Source organism: Erigeron canadensis, chromosome 9 (assembly GCF_010389155.1).
Source record: "Erigeron canadensis isolate Cc75 chromosome 9, C_canadensis_v1, whole genome shotgun sequence".
In the NCBI taxonomy this organism is placed as follows: domain Eukaryota; kingdom Viridiplantae; phylum Streptophyta; class Magnoliopsida; order Asterales; family Asteraceae; genus Erigeron; species Erigeron canadensis.
Genome location: NC_057769.1, coordinates 31,885,222 through 31,897,947, shown reverse-complemented (window position 1 = coordinate 31,897,947; position 12,726 = coordinate 31,885,222). Strand labels below are relative to the sequence as shown.

General features: G+C 32.5%; 4 protein-coding genes across 5 annotated transcripts in view; all 4 read left to right on the top strand.

Annotated features, from left to right (window-relative positions):
* Positions 1 to 2,086, top strand: part of LOC122583588 (casein kinase 1-like protein HD16) — a 2,815-nt gene extending 729 nt beyond the window's left edge. The window contains exons 2-6 of the mRNA XM_043755976.1: positions 287 to 511; positions 591 to 681; positions 767 to 924; positions 1,311 to 1,499; positions 1,710 to 2,086. Of these exons, the coding sequence (XP_043611911.1) occupies positions 287 to 511; positions 591 to 681; positions 767 to 924; positions 1,311 to 1,499; positions 1,710 to 1,769 (723 nt within the window). The 3' untranslated portion in view covers positions 1,770 to 2,086. The remainder of the gene's footprint in view (positions 1 to 286; positions 512 to 590; positions 682 to 766; positions 925 to 1,310; positions 1,500 to 1,709) is intronic.
* Positions 2,087 to 3,165: 1,079 nt separating this feature from the next.
* LOC122582400 (norbelladine synthase-like) lies at positions 3,166 to 8,361 on the top strand. 2 transcript variants are annotated; one of them, XM_043754788.1, is made up of 3 exons: positions 3,177 to 3,678; positions 6,699 to 6,848; positions 7,969 to 8,361. In XM_043754788.1, exons 1-3 carry the CDS (start codon positions 3,504 to 3,506, stop codon positions 8,262 to 8,264), a joined length of 621 nt encoding a protein of 206 aa, XP_043610723.1. In that variant the 5' UTR covers positions 3,177 to 3,503; the 3' UTR covers positions 8,265 to 8,361. The 2 variants fall into 2 exon arrangements, with proteins under 2 accessions (XP_043610724.1, XP_043610723.1); XM_043754789.1 differs by lacking the exons at positions 6,699 to 6,848; positions 7,969 to 8,361 and adding an exon at positions 4,625 to 5,131 and having other exon boundaries at positions 3,166 to 3,678.
* A 485-nt stretch (positions 8,362 to 8,846) lies between these two features.
* On the top strand, positions 8,847 to 10,430 carry LOC122580812 (norbelladine synthase-like). Its single transcript, XM_043752975.1, has 2 exons — positions 8,847 to 9,056; positions 9,951 to 10,430. Exons 1-2 carry the CDS (start codon positions 8,882 to 8,884, stop codon positions 10,241 to 10,243), a joined length of 468 nt encoding a protein of 155 aa, XP_043608910.1. The 5' UTR covers positions 8,847 to 8,881; the 3' UTR covers positions 10,244 to 10,430.
* A 1,088-nt stretch (positions 10,431 to 11,518) lies between these two features.
* On the top strand, positions 11,519 to 12,316 carry LOC122583587 (norbelladine synthase-like). Its single transcript, XM_043755975.1, has 2 exons — positions 11,519 to 11,693; positions 12,024 to 12,316. Exons 1-2 carry the CDS (start codon positions 11,519 to 11,521, stop codon positions 12,314 to 12,316), a joined length of 468 nt encoding a protein of 155 aa, XP_043611910.1.
* The last annotated feature ends 410 nt before the right edge of the window (positions 12,317 to 12,726 follow it).

The following is a 12,726-nucleotide window of genomic DNA, read 5'->3' as shown; positions in this document are numbered from 1 at the left end:
CAATGCCAAATATTCCCTTAGTTTAATAATGTGTAATAACTTCTGGTCATTGTACCTTACCTCGTTTACGCGTGTAACATTTTAGCATCAAGATTAGGTGTATATTTATCTTTGAAGGTTTCTATGTAAGCAAGTTTTACCTAATACCAGCAAGTGATCAAGTCGTTAATTAAGTGCATGCAGTCTTAATAGATCAACATGGATCATTAAACTGCTTACATTTTGCGACTTTTTAATGTTTACTTACTGCAAACTGTATGCTACATGATATATGTTAAATTACAAGTTATTTGATTACTTGGAGATACCAACGAAAGTTTTACTTCATTTGCACAGATATCACTACAATGTTGCAGACGCAAGACTTAGTCAGCATGTAGAGAAAGGGAATGAAGATGGATTATATATAAGCTGTGTGGCATCAGCTTCAAATCTTTGGGCCCTAATAATGGATGCAGGAACCGGTTTCTGTGCTCAAGTTTATGAACTATCATCTGTCTTCCTTCACAAGGTGTTTGTAAATTCTGGTTGCTGTTTTTGTTTATAGTTTGCTTATTTAAATAAATAATAACAATCTCTATGCTGCTCAGGATTGGATAATGGAACAGTGGGAGAAGAATTTTTACATCAGTTCTATTGCTGGTGCTGCCAACGGAAGCTCTTTAGTTGTTATGTCTAAAGGTTAGGAAATATGGTATAGTATACATCTTACCATTACAGTGTTTTTTTCTTGAAAACTAAAGGGTGTTGTGTTCTGTTATATCAGGAACACCTTACACCCAACAGTCTTATAAAGTGAGTGAGTCATTTCCATTCAAGTGGATCAGCAAAAAGTGGAAAGAAGGTTTTCATGTCACTTCTATGACGACAGCTGGCAGTCGCTGGGGTGTTGTGATGTCCAGAAACGCTGGATTCTCTGAACAGGTACTACTGCATTTTCATACTTGTAATGTTTTGTCGTTTTGATTCTTAAATGCATAAGTGAGTGCATCTGTAGAGGTCACAATTGTAATCCAGTATTCACAAAGAGTCGATTTGGGTTATATTTTATCTTCAACGAGTCAGATAAATGAAGTTTGCCATAAAAGGAAATTGATCTAGCTGATCAAAACTCGGCCAATATGTTTGTTAAAATATAATCTCCTTTTTTCAAGTAGTTGCGTATTTTCTGTAATACTATATTATTTGTAGTCTTAATTATCAGAATAAACAGATTTATATAGCACAAAAAGTGTTTGTTTTCTACAAAACCATACTATATTCGCCTCCAGTCACCAGAAGTTATAAACATGTCTATGTGATGATCCCAGGTTGTGGAGCTTGATTTTCTGTACCCAAGTGAAGGAATACATCGTCGATGGGAGAGTGGATACAGGATCACATCTATGGCTGCTACACCAGATCAAGCGGCGTTCATACTGAGCATACCCAGGCGCAAGATGATGGATGAGACCCAAGAAACATTGCGAACATCTGCCTTTCCAAGCACCCATGTGAAGGTAAAGTTTTGGTATTTTTAGCTTTTTTTACGTTGTTTGCATCTCAAACTAGACGCTGATCAAGATAAAACAGGGAATCAGTCTAGTGTTATTAGAGTGGGGTAGTTGGGGTGCTTAGGAGTGTTGTAATATTACAAAACGGGTAGTACTTAATTACTTAGTTGTGACTGCCTGTTAGATCTCTTATGAATTTTTTTGCTCATTTTGCAGGATAAGTGGTCAAAGAATCTCTACATTGCATCCATCTGTTATGGCCGAACAGTCTGCTGATTGATGTTGGAAGTGCTCCTTGTTTTGCTGTGAAACTGACGAGAAAGTCACCTGTATTTTGGGCGAGGTGTTTTTTGTTGTATGAGCACATGTGACAATTGTAAATCTTCTAGTTATGATGCTTACAATGGGAAGAGATTTGATTATTGAAAGAACAAAGTGAGACATAGAAGCAAGATAAATGCGTGCCAAGCATGCGTGCTTTAAGTTATGACGCATGACTTGGGACATGTTGTTTCTAGCTAGATTTGGTTCACAAGTATTGTACTCTTTTAAGAATCATGGAATGGGGAAATCAAAATTGTTCGGGTATTTTATACTTTGTGTGCAATTTGATCAGCCTATTCTTATTTTCTATAGCTAGATGACGAGTTTCCCAATTTTGGCTATTTCTTCCACTGTAAATGGTTCATTTCTTATGACAGAATCTCTTGTGTTCGTATAGCGTACGAGGATATATAAATGAACAAAAGTACAAAACACACAAACAAACATTTACGAACATAAACAGAACAAGACATGTTCGTGCTTGTTTGCTCAATTAAAAGAATGGGAAATATTGTTCGTGTTTGTCCATTAAATAAAAAACTTCTCACCGAACAACAAACTGATTCCGAGTTTCGAATTATGTACTTGTTCAATTACTGTGTATGGGCCGATCCTTGTTGCCATATAAATGTAACTAGATTATTACCCGCGTAATACGCGGGAAACATATATAATTAATGACATGTTAAATTTTATAATATCATAAGTTGAAAAATATTTAACCAGGTGAGAATTAAACCATTAAAAAACATGAAGTTGCATTAGTAGTCGTTTGAATTCCGGTTAACAGTGACTATATAGTTGAAAGATGGTTAGATGGATACATCATCTATTAGATGTCTCTCTAAGTAAGGTTTTCGTTTCTTTGGATGTCTTTCATTCATCCGGATATGTCTGCATTGTCATTATACTTGTGCTTTAACGTATTGCTCAAATAAATTAGTTATACACTAAAATTACTAAGCAATTTAATTATCAATCTATATATCGCATGTTGTGTTAATCTAACTTAAAATTATTCATAATATCATTGCAATTTTCACACAATTATTTTTAATAAAAATATTATACAAAGATATAATTTAATAAAAACGTATTACATTAAAAAAATTTTTATTGTAAAAACATTAAAAATTACGAGTAAATTTAAAAATAAAAAAAATGATATAGAATATAAAAATATTAGTTTCCATAATTATATCATTAACTTGGATTCATATTTTCTCAATTATGAATTAAGATATTTCTTCTCTTTTATATATATTTAAAGATACTAAAAAATATCTGTTAAACAATTTGTCTCCACCACACATGGACTATCTTCTTATCTTTAAATTCTCAAATTAGTTATGAATTAATGGTTCATGCCAGGAAACTAAAAGGGAGGGACTCAAGCTCAACTTTCAAAACCCTTTTGAGTAGAGTATGTGTTTTTGGAAAGTTAGGCGTGGAAATGCCAAAATTGATAAAGGAAGTGAAGAGGGTATTATAATTAGAAACGACCTAATTACCATAGTGATAAAAGAAGACGATACTCCACTCCCACCTAATATATGAAAACTTGATTTCCATATATATATATATCCACTTGTTCAACCAAATAAGTTGTCCATTCTCATCACATTTACACAAAAGTAAAAAAACACAACAAAAAAAAAATAAAAATAAAAAAACAAACCAATTAAAATGTTTGGAACGTTGTCGGAAGAAGTTGAAGTCAAGGTTGCAGCAAACAAAGCCTGGCGGCTTTATAACTCACTCGAGCTTGGAAAACTCGTCGCTAAGCATTTCCTTGATAAACTCGAAGTCATTGAAGGTGATGGTGGTGTTGGTACTATTCTCGAGCTTACATATAAACCTGGTATGTACGTACCCTTACAATATGATGAAGTAATCAAGTAGTACCCAATATCATATTTCACGAGTCATAAGACCTCTATTTGCTAAGACGTAAGGATCAAACTTTTGATTTCTGTCTCTAAAGGAAAGGCTTATTCACTTTTTTTAAATCTTGCTTATATAAGATGAAGTGAAACATATATATAAGTTAATAGTATTTAAGTTTATTTTTAAGGGATTAGTTTCCTATAATGTAAGAAACTTTGAATGAATGTCTATAATAGAAAATACCTAAAGTTGTGTGTATTGTATGTAAACAACTCGAAATAATGTTTATTGTATGTTTATAGTAGAAAATACCTAAAGTGGCACCTGTATATGGTTGTCACGTATGTTTTCTTACATACAATAAACATTTTTTTGAGTTGCTTACATACAATATACATAACTTTAGTTTTTTCCTACTATAGACATTCGGTCAAAGATATTTATAGTTACATTCCAGGAAACTAATCCCTGTTTTTAAATAGGGTTTAGTATCTGGAAGTGTAAAAAACTTTTACACTTTTCCTATTGTATGAATATAACTTAAATTTGGTGCATAGCAGGAAATAACTTTATAAAACTGTTCAAATAATGTAAAAGTGTATACGTGACAAATTATATGAGCTAGCACGTGTAATTTTTCGATTGGTGCATGTCAAAATGTTACATTATTTGAACAGTTTTACAAAGTTTTTTCCTACAATGCACCAAATGTAAGTTACATTCATACAATAGAAAAAGTGTAAAAGTTCATTACACTTATAAATTCTAAACCCTTTTAAATATTGTTTATGTCATTCACTGTTTTTTTAGTTGCTTGACTTTAAATTGTGGTATTTTGATATTAATGAATCTTTTTCATTAAGATATGATGATATATTACCACCTAGCTAATTATTAACATGATATTATTACATGTGTAGAGTATGGTCTTTCTCCGTGTAAAGAGAAGTTCATGAAGATCGATAACGAGGAAATGGTGAAAGAAGTAGAGGTTGTGGAAGGAGGGTTTTTTGATATTGGATTTACGCTTTATAGGGTGAGGATCACGATTAAAGCAAATCCAAATGACGAAAATATGGGTGAATCTTGTATTGTGCAATCAACGGTCGAGTATGAGGTAAAAGAAGAGGCAGCTTCAAATGCTTCTTTGGTGACTATGGAGGCACTGATGATCGTTATGAAGGTTGCTAACGAACATCTCATCAATTCTGGTTGAGCTATATATATATAGCAAATAATATCTCTATGTTTTTAAAGTAAGTAGCACTCAATGACGTTTTTACGTGTTTTGAGTCTAATTGGAAGAGGTTGAAATGTAAACAGTCTTACCCCTACTTAAGGTAGAATGAATGATTCAAAGTTTTACCAAAAATTTAAAAGTACATCCAATTATTGGTGTATGTAATATATATAATACAAGTTTAGTTTGACTCGAACAATGTTAAGTCAAATCGAATGATGTTATATCATCTATATATAGATATGTGAAGTACGTAATATATGTACTAACAAACTAATTTGTATAATTAGTCGATTTCATCCTTTATTTAAAAGGCTACACAAAAGATTAATAGATATATTATGGTAAATTATAATCGATCGATTAATTGTGATTTATATAAAATTTATTATGTAACTATGCATTGCTAATGAGTAATGGTGGACCTGAAGTAACATTCCTAATTAATGCTCGATCTGATGAACGAAATGAATGTGTGTTGTTGGCATCTATGTGTCATTTTAATTAGAACGAGATATGTCATCCGGGCGTTGCCTCAGGAGACGTTATACCTCGGGAGACGTTATATTTATTGTATTTTATACGAGGTAAAATTTATAACATGTTTTCAGAAACATTATATAGTTTGAATAACTGAGTTGATATTGATCTTTTAATAAATAAGCTATTATTAAGCAAAGAAATTTGGCAATATAAATCATAAACTAAAATAAATCTAAAACTAATAAGTATTACAAATTAATAGTCGGAGATGCTTACGTGTATATATCTGAAGCGTACCTACTACTGTTACTTATAGTTTATTTATATAGAACGTAATAGTTTACGTCTAATAAGATGAGATAATCTTAAAAATGTAACAAACTAAGAAAAATGATACTCCGTAATATACAATTAAAATAAGTCATCTTTGGAAACAATTTAAAAAATCAAACAAAACATAAGGGCCAAAAAAAACTAAATATGTTCGGCCTAAAATTAAAAAAAACTAAAGGTGGACCCAGATAAAATAAAGTTGGCCAGTTAGTCAAGCCCAAATTTAAAAAACTAAAAACAGACCCAAATAAAATGAAAATGGTCCGTTAAAAAAATGAAACCGGGCCAAAAAAAATAAAAGTGGCCCGATACTATTCTTTACACGCAAATCGATAACTTTGTTTTTAATATATATACTAATGTGAGAAAACTGAGATTAGAAAAGAACAAAAAAAAAGAATAAGGTATAATCGTATGAGAAGCGACCTTACCATTAGAGTATTCACACTACTATTGTTCCTCAATAGTCCTTGACCCGTTCTTCACTAAAGGACGAGTGCACACCACTAGGTGTGACTCGTCCTTGACTTGTCCTTGGCTCATCCGTCCCCGTAGCTAGGGAAAAATCTCGTCCATGATTTTTTTGTCTTTTTCCTTTTAGATAGAAGTTTAAAGTGAAATAAAATGTGAGTCTTAGACTAGTTCTGGTAATCTGGTATTGTGGGTGTTTTGGGGGATTAGTTCTTGGGTTGATATGGAGCTGATGTGGTACTGACATGGACTAATTTTTGAAGGATAAGTGAATGCTTTAATGCTTTGTTATAAACGAAAACAAGATTCTACCTCCGGCCGTCTGTTTAAATTCCTCGTCATAAACAAATATTTATAAAATATAAGAAAACTTGATATCCATAACCAATTATTCAACCAAACTTGATTGCCCGTTCACATGTGCATTGAAAAAACAAACAATATGTTTGGAACATTATCGGAAGAAGTTGAAGTCAAGGTTGCAGCAAGCAAAGCCTGGAAGCTTTATAGCTCACTGGAGCTTGGAAAACTTGTTGCTAAACATTTTCTTGATAAAATAGAACTCGTTGAAGGTGATGGCGGTGTTGGTACTATTCTCAAGCTTACATATAAACCCGGTATGTACCGTTACATTATATTGTTACAGCTTTTAAAGGTGAAACTGCTGGAAAGTATATATGAAGTGATTATATCTCATTAGTTAATTTATATTAATGTTATGTACGTTAAACTTGTAAGCATTCTATTGCTTGCAAAAGTTAGAAAAGTGATCGAGTTGATTAATTATTATGTTTTCTATATATAGGAGAGATAGCGTTAATATCTTGGGTTATCTAGCTAGCTACTTATTCCGATTTAAAGTATGAAAATGATTATATCATCTCTAAATAATCCAATAATATATGTACGTGTAGTTTATTTCATGATTTGTTTGTTTTAGCTATATATTCTTTGACTTTATAAATATTAAGAAAGTACTTTTTTAATTATTAACGATTTTTAACATCAATGATATTTTTTATTGTTTTTTTTTTTTTTCTTGTTTCTAATGGTGTTTGTACACCAAACCGAGATTTGGTTTAGAAGAGGGGAGTGATGGGTGTTTTTGGTTGTTTGTTGGCGATTTCCCAAAGGTAGAGTGAATCTCTTTACGCCACTTGATGCATATGTAACGTGTGACCGATTATGATCGTACTTATTGAACGGGTTTTAAGTCTGGTTGATTGCGTTTAGGATGTATTCTGAATGAACTATAATGTCCTCGTGAGGTCCTATGAATCTCCTTTTATAGGGATAACTTTGGCTTGAGAAATAAGCCAAGATTTAGGGTTTTCCTAAGAGTATAATTTCCATAATTGTCGGCTTCTTTGATAAGAACAAATCCCGAATTTTGTAGAGAAGCGATTCTTATCCTCTTTTATTTTCTATGCGACCTTTGTTACGTACAACCTCCGTAGCGTGCTTCGTACCTCAGGCAGGGTGTTTCATCAAATGGCTAATATTATAAACTAGCTAATGTTTCTATTTAAAACTTAAAAATCAATAAACATAGAGTCTAGTTATCATTATAATAATTATTAAATTTATTATTATAATTATATGTGATTATATGAACATTATGGACATCACGTACTCTTCATGTGAAGCTAATTGTGGCTTCTGTTATTGATTATTATTGTTCTTTCCATTTTGTACAACTATATATGGTCTTAAGCTAACATGGTATTGCATGTGTAGAGTATGGTATTTCGCCGTACAAAGAGAAGTTCACGAAGATCGATAATGATAAAATGGTGAAAGAAGTCGAGATTGTAGAAGGAGGGTTTCTAGATATTGGATTTACACTTTATAGAGTGAGGTTTGCGATTAAAGCAAACCCAAATGACGAATTCACGGATGAATCTTGTATCGTGCAATCAACGATTGAGTATGAGGTAAAAGAAGAGGCACTTTCAAATGTCTCTTTGGTCACCATGGAGCCACTGATGATCGTTATGAACGTTGCTAACCAACATCTCATAAATTCTAGTTAAGCGCTATAGCAATTATATCTATTTTTAATTTTTCTTTTTTATCTAAGTAATATAACGTGACATAAGTGAATGGAGGATCAAACACGTACTTTTGTTAGCTCAAAGCCTCAAATACACAATATATTTTTATTATGATATGATTTGATATATATAAAGGATTTTAGAATCCTATACTTTAAAAGCGTATGAACTTACATAAGCTCGTTTATGAAGTTATAGATTGAATTGTAGGCTCAAATGTGTAAGTTGTGTAAATTTGGTTTACAAGCTTATTCCAATCTGAAACCCCCCAATCTGTTCGTTTAGTTGTTTACCACGCCGGCCTTTAACTTTCTTATTTACAATTTGCATCCTTACAAATAAAATAAACCCACATGGCCGTATGACATCATATCACCATCTGATCAATCAAAACTTCGAATATACAGCCAATTAATTTTGGATTTTTATTTACTAGAAACATAATTACATTACAATTAATTAATCTTGTTTCGAACAAAAGCATATTAAGATGCTCTTCCAAACCCTTGCCATCATCTATTGACTTTGCCTATATTCAATACAAATATATACCCATTTTAGATCAATTTGATCAACCAACATTGTAATCAAACAAAATGTTTGGAACATTGGTGTCGGAAGATGTAGAAATTAAGGTTGAACCAAGCAAAGCATGGAAGTTTTGGAGCTCACTTGACTTTGTCAAAGTCGTGTCTAAAGAAACACTCGATAAACTTGAAGTAGAGGGCGATGGTGGTGTTGGCACCATTCTCAACCTCATCTTTAAACCTGGTATGTGTCGCTACAACTTACGTATATTTATTAGATACTCAAAAAGAAAGTAAAATTATCGTTTCATAATTTCCATGATCCGTACAAAATTTTAGAAAAAAAGCTTAATTAGTTTTGCGAGATCAGTTCCATTCCTTAACTCCAACTATTATTATCGAACATATCCTTAATTACGACTTCCTGGTCATAGGTAATTAGTTTTGCAACACACATCCAATCAACACCATGAAATACATTGGATGGTTGTTGAACCATCTGATCTAAAGTAACTTATAATGTCGTCTTCAACGGTGTGTAGTGGGGTGGTTGAAATGTAGGACAGTTTTACCCCACCAAAGGTAGAGAGACTGTTTTTATGTTCTATCAAAGGTAGAAAAGGACCTCCAGCCTTGTTGGACATGAGGATCGAACTCATAACCTCTGTCTTCAGAGACAAGAGCTCCAACCACGGATCCAACCCAATTAATTTGAAACATCTGATCAAGTTTTGGTATATTTAGCATTCTGTCATTACTCGATTAGTCGATTACCCAACTAAATAAAAGAAACACTCGGACCAAAAAATTGTGAAATAAGCCCCATCTTAACTCTTAACTCTTAAGATACCTTTTTAACCATTTTTGACACATATATATTACATGTATTACACATATCAATAAATGAGTAATGATAAAGAAGTGTGTAATTTATTTCTAAGTTTCTTCCCTTTATATAAATTCAACAAAAATGTTAACTACAGCTATAGGGGCTTTAATTAGCGTGTATAGAAAAAAATATACATTACATAACCAAAGTCCACCCTGAATATCTAAAACGTATAACTATTTTATGCGCTAAAACGACAACCTATATATACACCCTAGATTCAATTGGTGAGTGTTGTTACATGTGTAGGGTTTTGGGTTCCATCGTACAAAGAGAAGTTCGTGAAGGTCGACCATGAGAATATGGTGAAAGAAGCAGAGGTTGTGGAAGGAGGGTTTCTCGATATTGGATTTAGTCTCTATAGAGCGCGGATTGAGATTAAAGTGAACCCAAAGGATGAAACGGGCTCATCATGTGTGGTGAAAGCAACGATTGAGTATGAGGTTAAGGAAGAAGCTGCTTCAAATGTTTCTCTAGTCAACATGGATCGATTGGTTTACGCTATAAAGATTGCCGGCCAACATCTTGAGAATTCTAGTTAATTAGTAAAACATCGGTCATTAATTACGTCGGCCGTTTCTTATATATGTTCTATGTTTGTTTCGATTGTATTTTACTGCTTATGTGAGTACGTGTAGAAGTTAAGAAGCAAGCTTGGTGTGACTCGAATGATCGAGTTCGATATAAATGGATAAATGCCAAGCAATTCAATTTTGTAAAAATGTACCTTTTAACGGTGTAAAACTCCCTATTTTGTAGTAGTGGTATATAAGCTAGCTATAGCAAATATCTAACTTTCTCACTTTTATATATGTTAGATTCCATATACAGGTGTTTTCGAATTATTGTGTCAAATAAATTGAATGGATGTATATAGAAAGAGTATACAATAATCATCTCTAAATAGATGAATTGAAATAATATATAATAAGCAAACTTTGTATTTATAGTCTATTTAATCCATAATTCAAAAGGCTACATATATAGATTTTTTTTTTTTTTTTTTTTTTTTATGAATTTTATTGAGTAACTAAGGATTTGGTTATGGACATATCACTTCGCATGCATATGCTCGAACTCCAGCAATAAGAAAAATATAAACAAACATACACGATACAATGTGTTGGTTAAACTGGCTCATCAATAATTGATATAGACAACAAGAACAATATACAAATCTACAATACGTATAGTGTACTACTATACTGTGAGGTACGATAATAGACCCAAATTCGAATATATAATTATAGAGGATTTTCAGATCCTATTTAGAGCTTATGACTTTATGAGCTGACTAATAAGCTCACTTAAAATTCGGTTAAAAAACTTATTTTTAATTTGAAATTTTTTTTTTGAACAACAAATTTGGATCAGACGGACCACTAGAGTATCATCGTACCACTATGGTACCATCCGATCAAATCCCTACTAAGCAATATAATATCAATACACCAATTCAGTAGGAAATTCATTAAATATAAGAAAACCCTTGTGTAAGTTTTGAACCCCCCGCCCTTTTACCAAACACACACACCAAGAAAAAGAACAAAATCAGGAAAAACCCAATCTGTATAGTTTTTCTTTTTTATTACACCGCCGGCCTTTAACTTACTTATTTGCAATTTTGCATACTTAATCAAACATGAAACATGAATATACAACCAATTATTTTGGAATTTTATTTACTAGAAACAAATTAAATTAAGATGCTCCTACTAACCCTTTGCATCTATTTCAATTGCCTATATATCTCCTTCAATACCAAATATATATCCATTTTACGTCAATTTGATCAACCAACATTGTAATCAAACAAAATGTTTGGAACATTAGTGTCGGAAGACGTAGAAATTAAGGTTGAACCAAGCAAAGCATGGAAGCTTTGGAGCACACTCGACTTTGTCACAGTCGTGTCTAAAGAAATACTCGATAAACTTGAAGTAGAGGGGGATGGTGGTGTTGGTACCGTTCTCAACCTCATCTTTAAACCTGGTATGTGTCGCTACAACTTACATATCTGCTATTAGATATTCAGAAAGAAAGTTTAATTACCGGTTTCAAATTTTCTTATACCACAACATATAAGTTTTGAAATTAGAACTCGTAATTTTAAGAAAAAAAAAGTTGTTATAACATTATAATTAAATAAATGAAAAGGAATTACTGTAATTTTTAAGAGAATATTTGGATGTGTCATGTAAGTAATTTCTATAAAATGTTTACATGTTTTAGCATGTCAATAGTTTTTACTTAAATGAGTGATAGAAGTGTGTAGTGTAAATTAATTATTTGTAAAGTTAATTCCCTCTGGTACATGTGTAGGGTTTTGGGTTTCATCGTACAAGGAAAAGTTCGTGAAGATCGACCATGAGAATATGACGAAAGAAGCAGAGGTTGTGGAAGGTGGGTTTCTCGATATTGGATTTAGCCTCTACAGATGTCGGTTTGAGATTAAAGAGAACCCAAAGGACAAAACGGGCTCATCATGTGTGGTGAAAGCAACAATTGAGTATGAGGTCAAGGAGGAAGCGACTTCGAACGTTTCTCTAGTCAACATGGATCAATTGGTTTACGCTATCAAGGTTGCCGGCCAACATCTTGAGAATTCTAGTTAAGTAATTAAGACGTCGATTAATTGGTCATTACATCGGGTATTCCTATGTTCTATGTTTGGTTCGATTGTGTATTTCACTGCTTATGCGACTACTTGTATAAGTTAATTAAGAAGCAAGTTTGGTGTGACTCAACTTTGGTGTGAATTGAATGATTTTCGATAATTCAAATGGATAAATGCCTAGCAATTCAAGATGCATATACATTTCTGAGTTTGCATACTGACTTCTTTGTCCCTAATTACAGTAAAATGACATCTTTTTATTTCATATTTACCTTTTCGTATTTACGTTAGGACTTACAGGTTTATCGATCATAAATATGGGTATTTGTTGAAACAAGCCCATACTAGGTATTAATGTTATGATCGGTGACCCGCACAATACAGCTACGGGCCGGCGGTGGTGGTGCG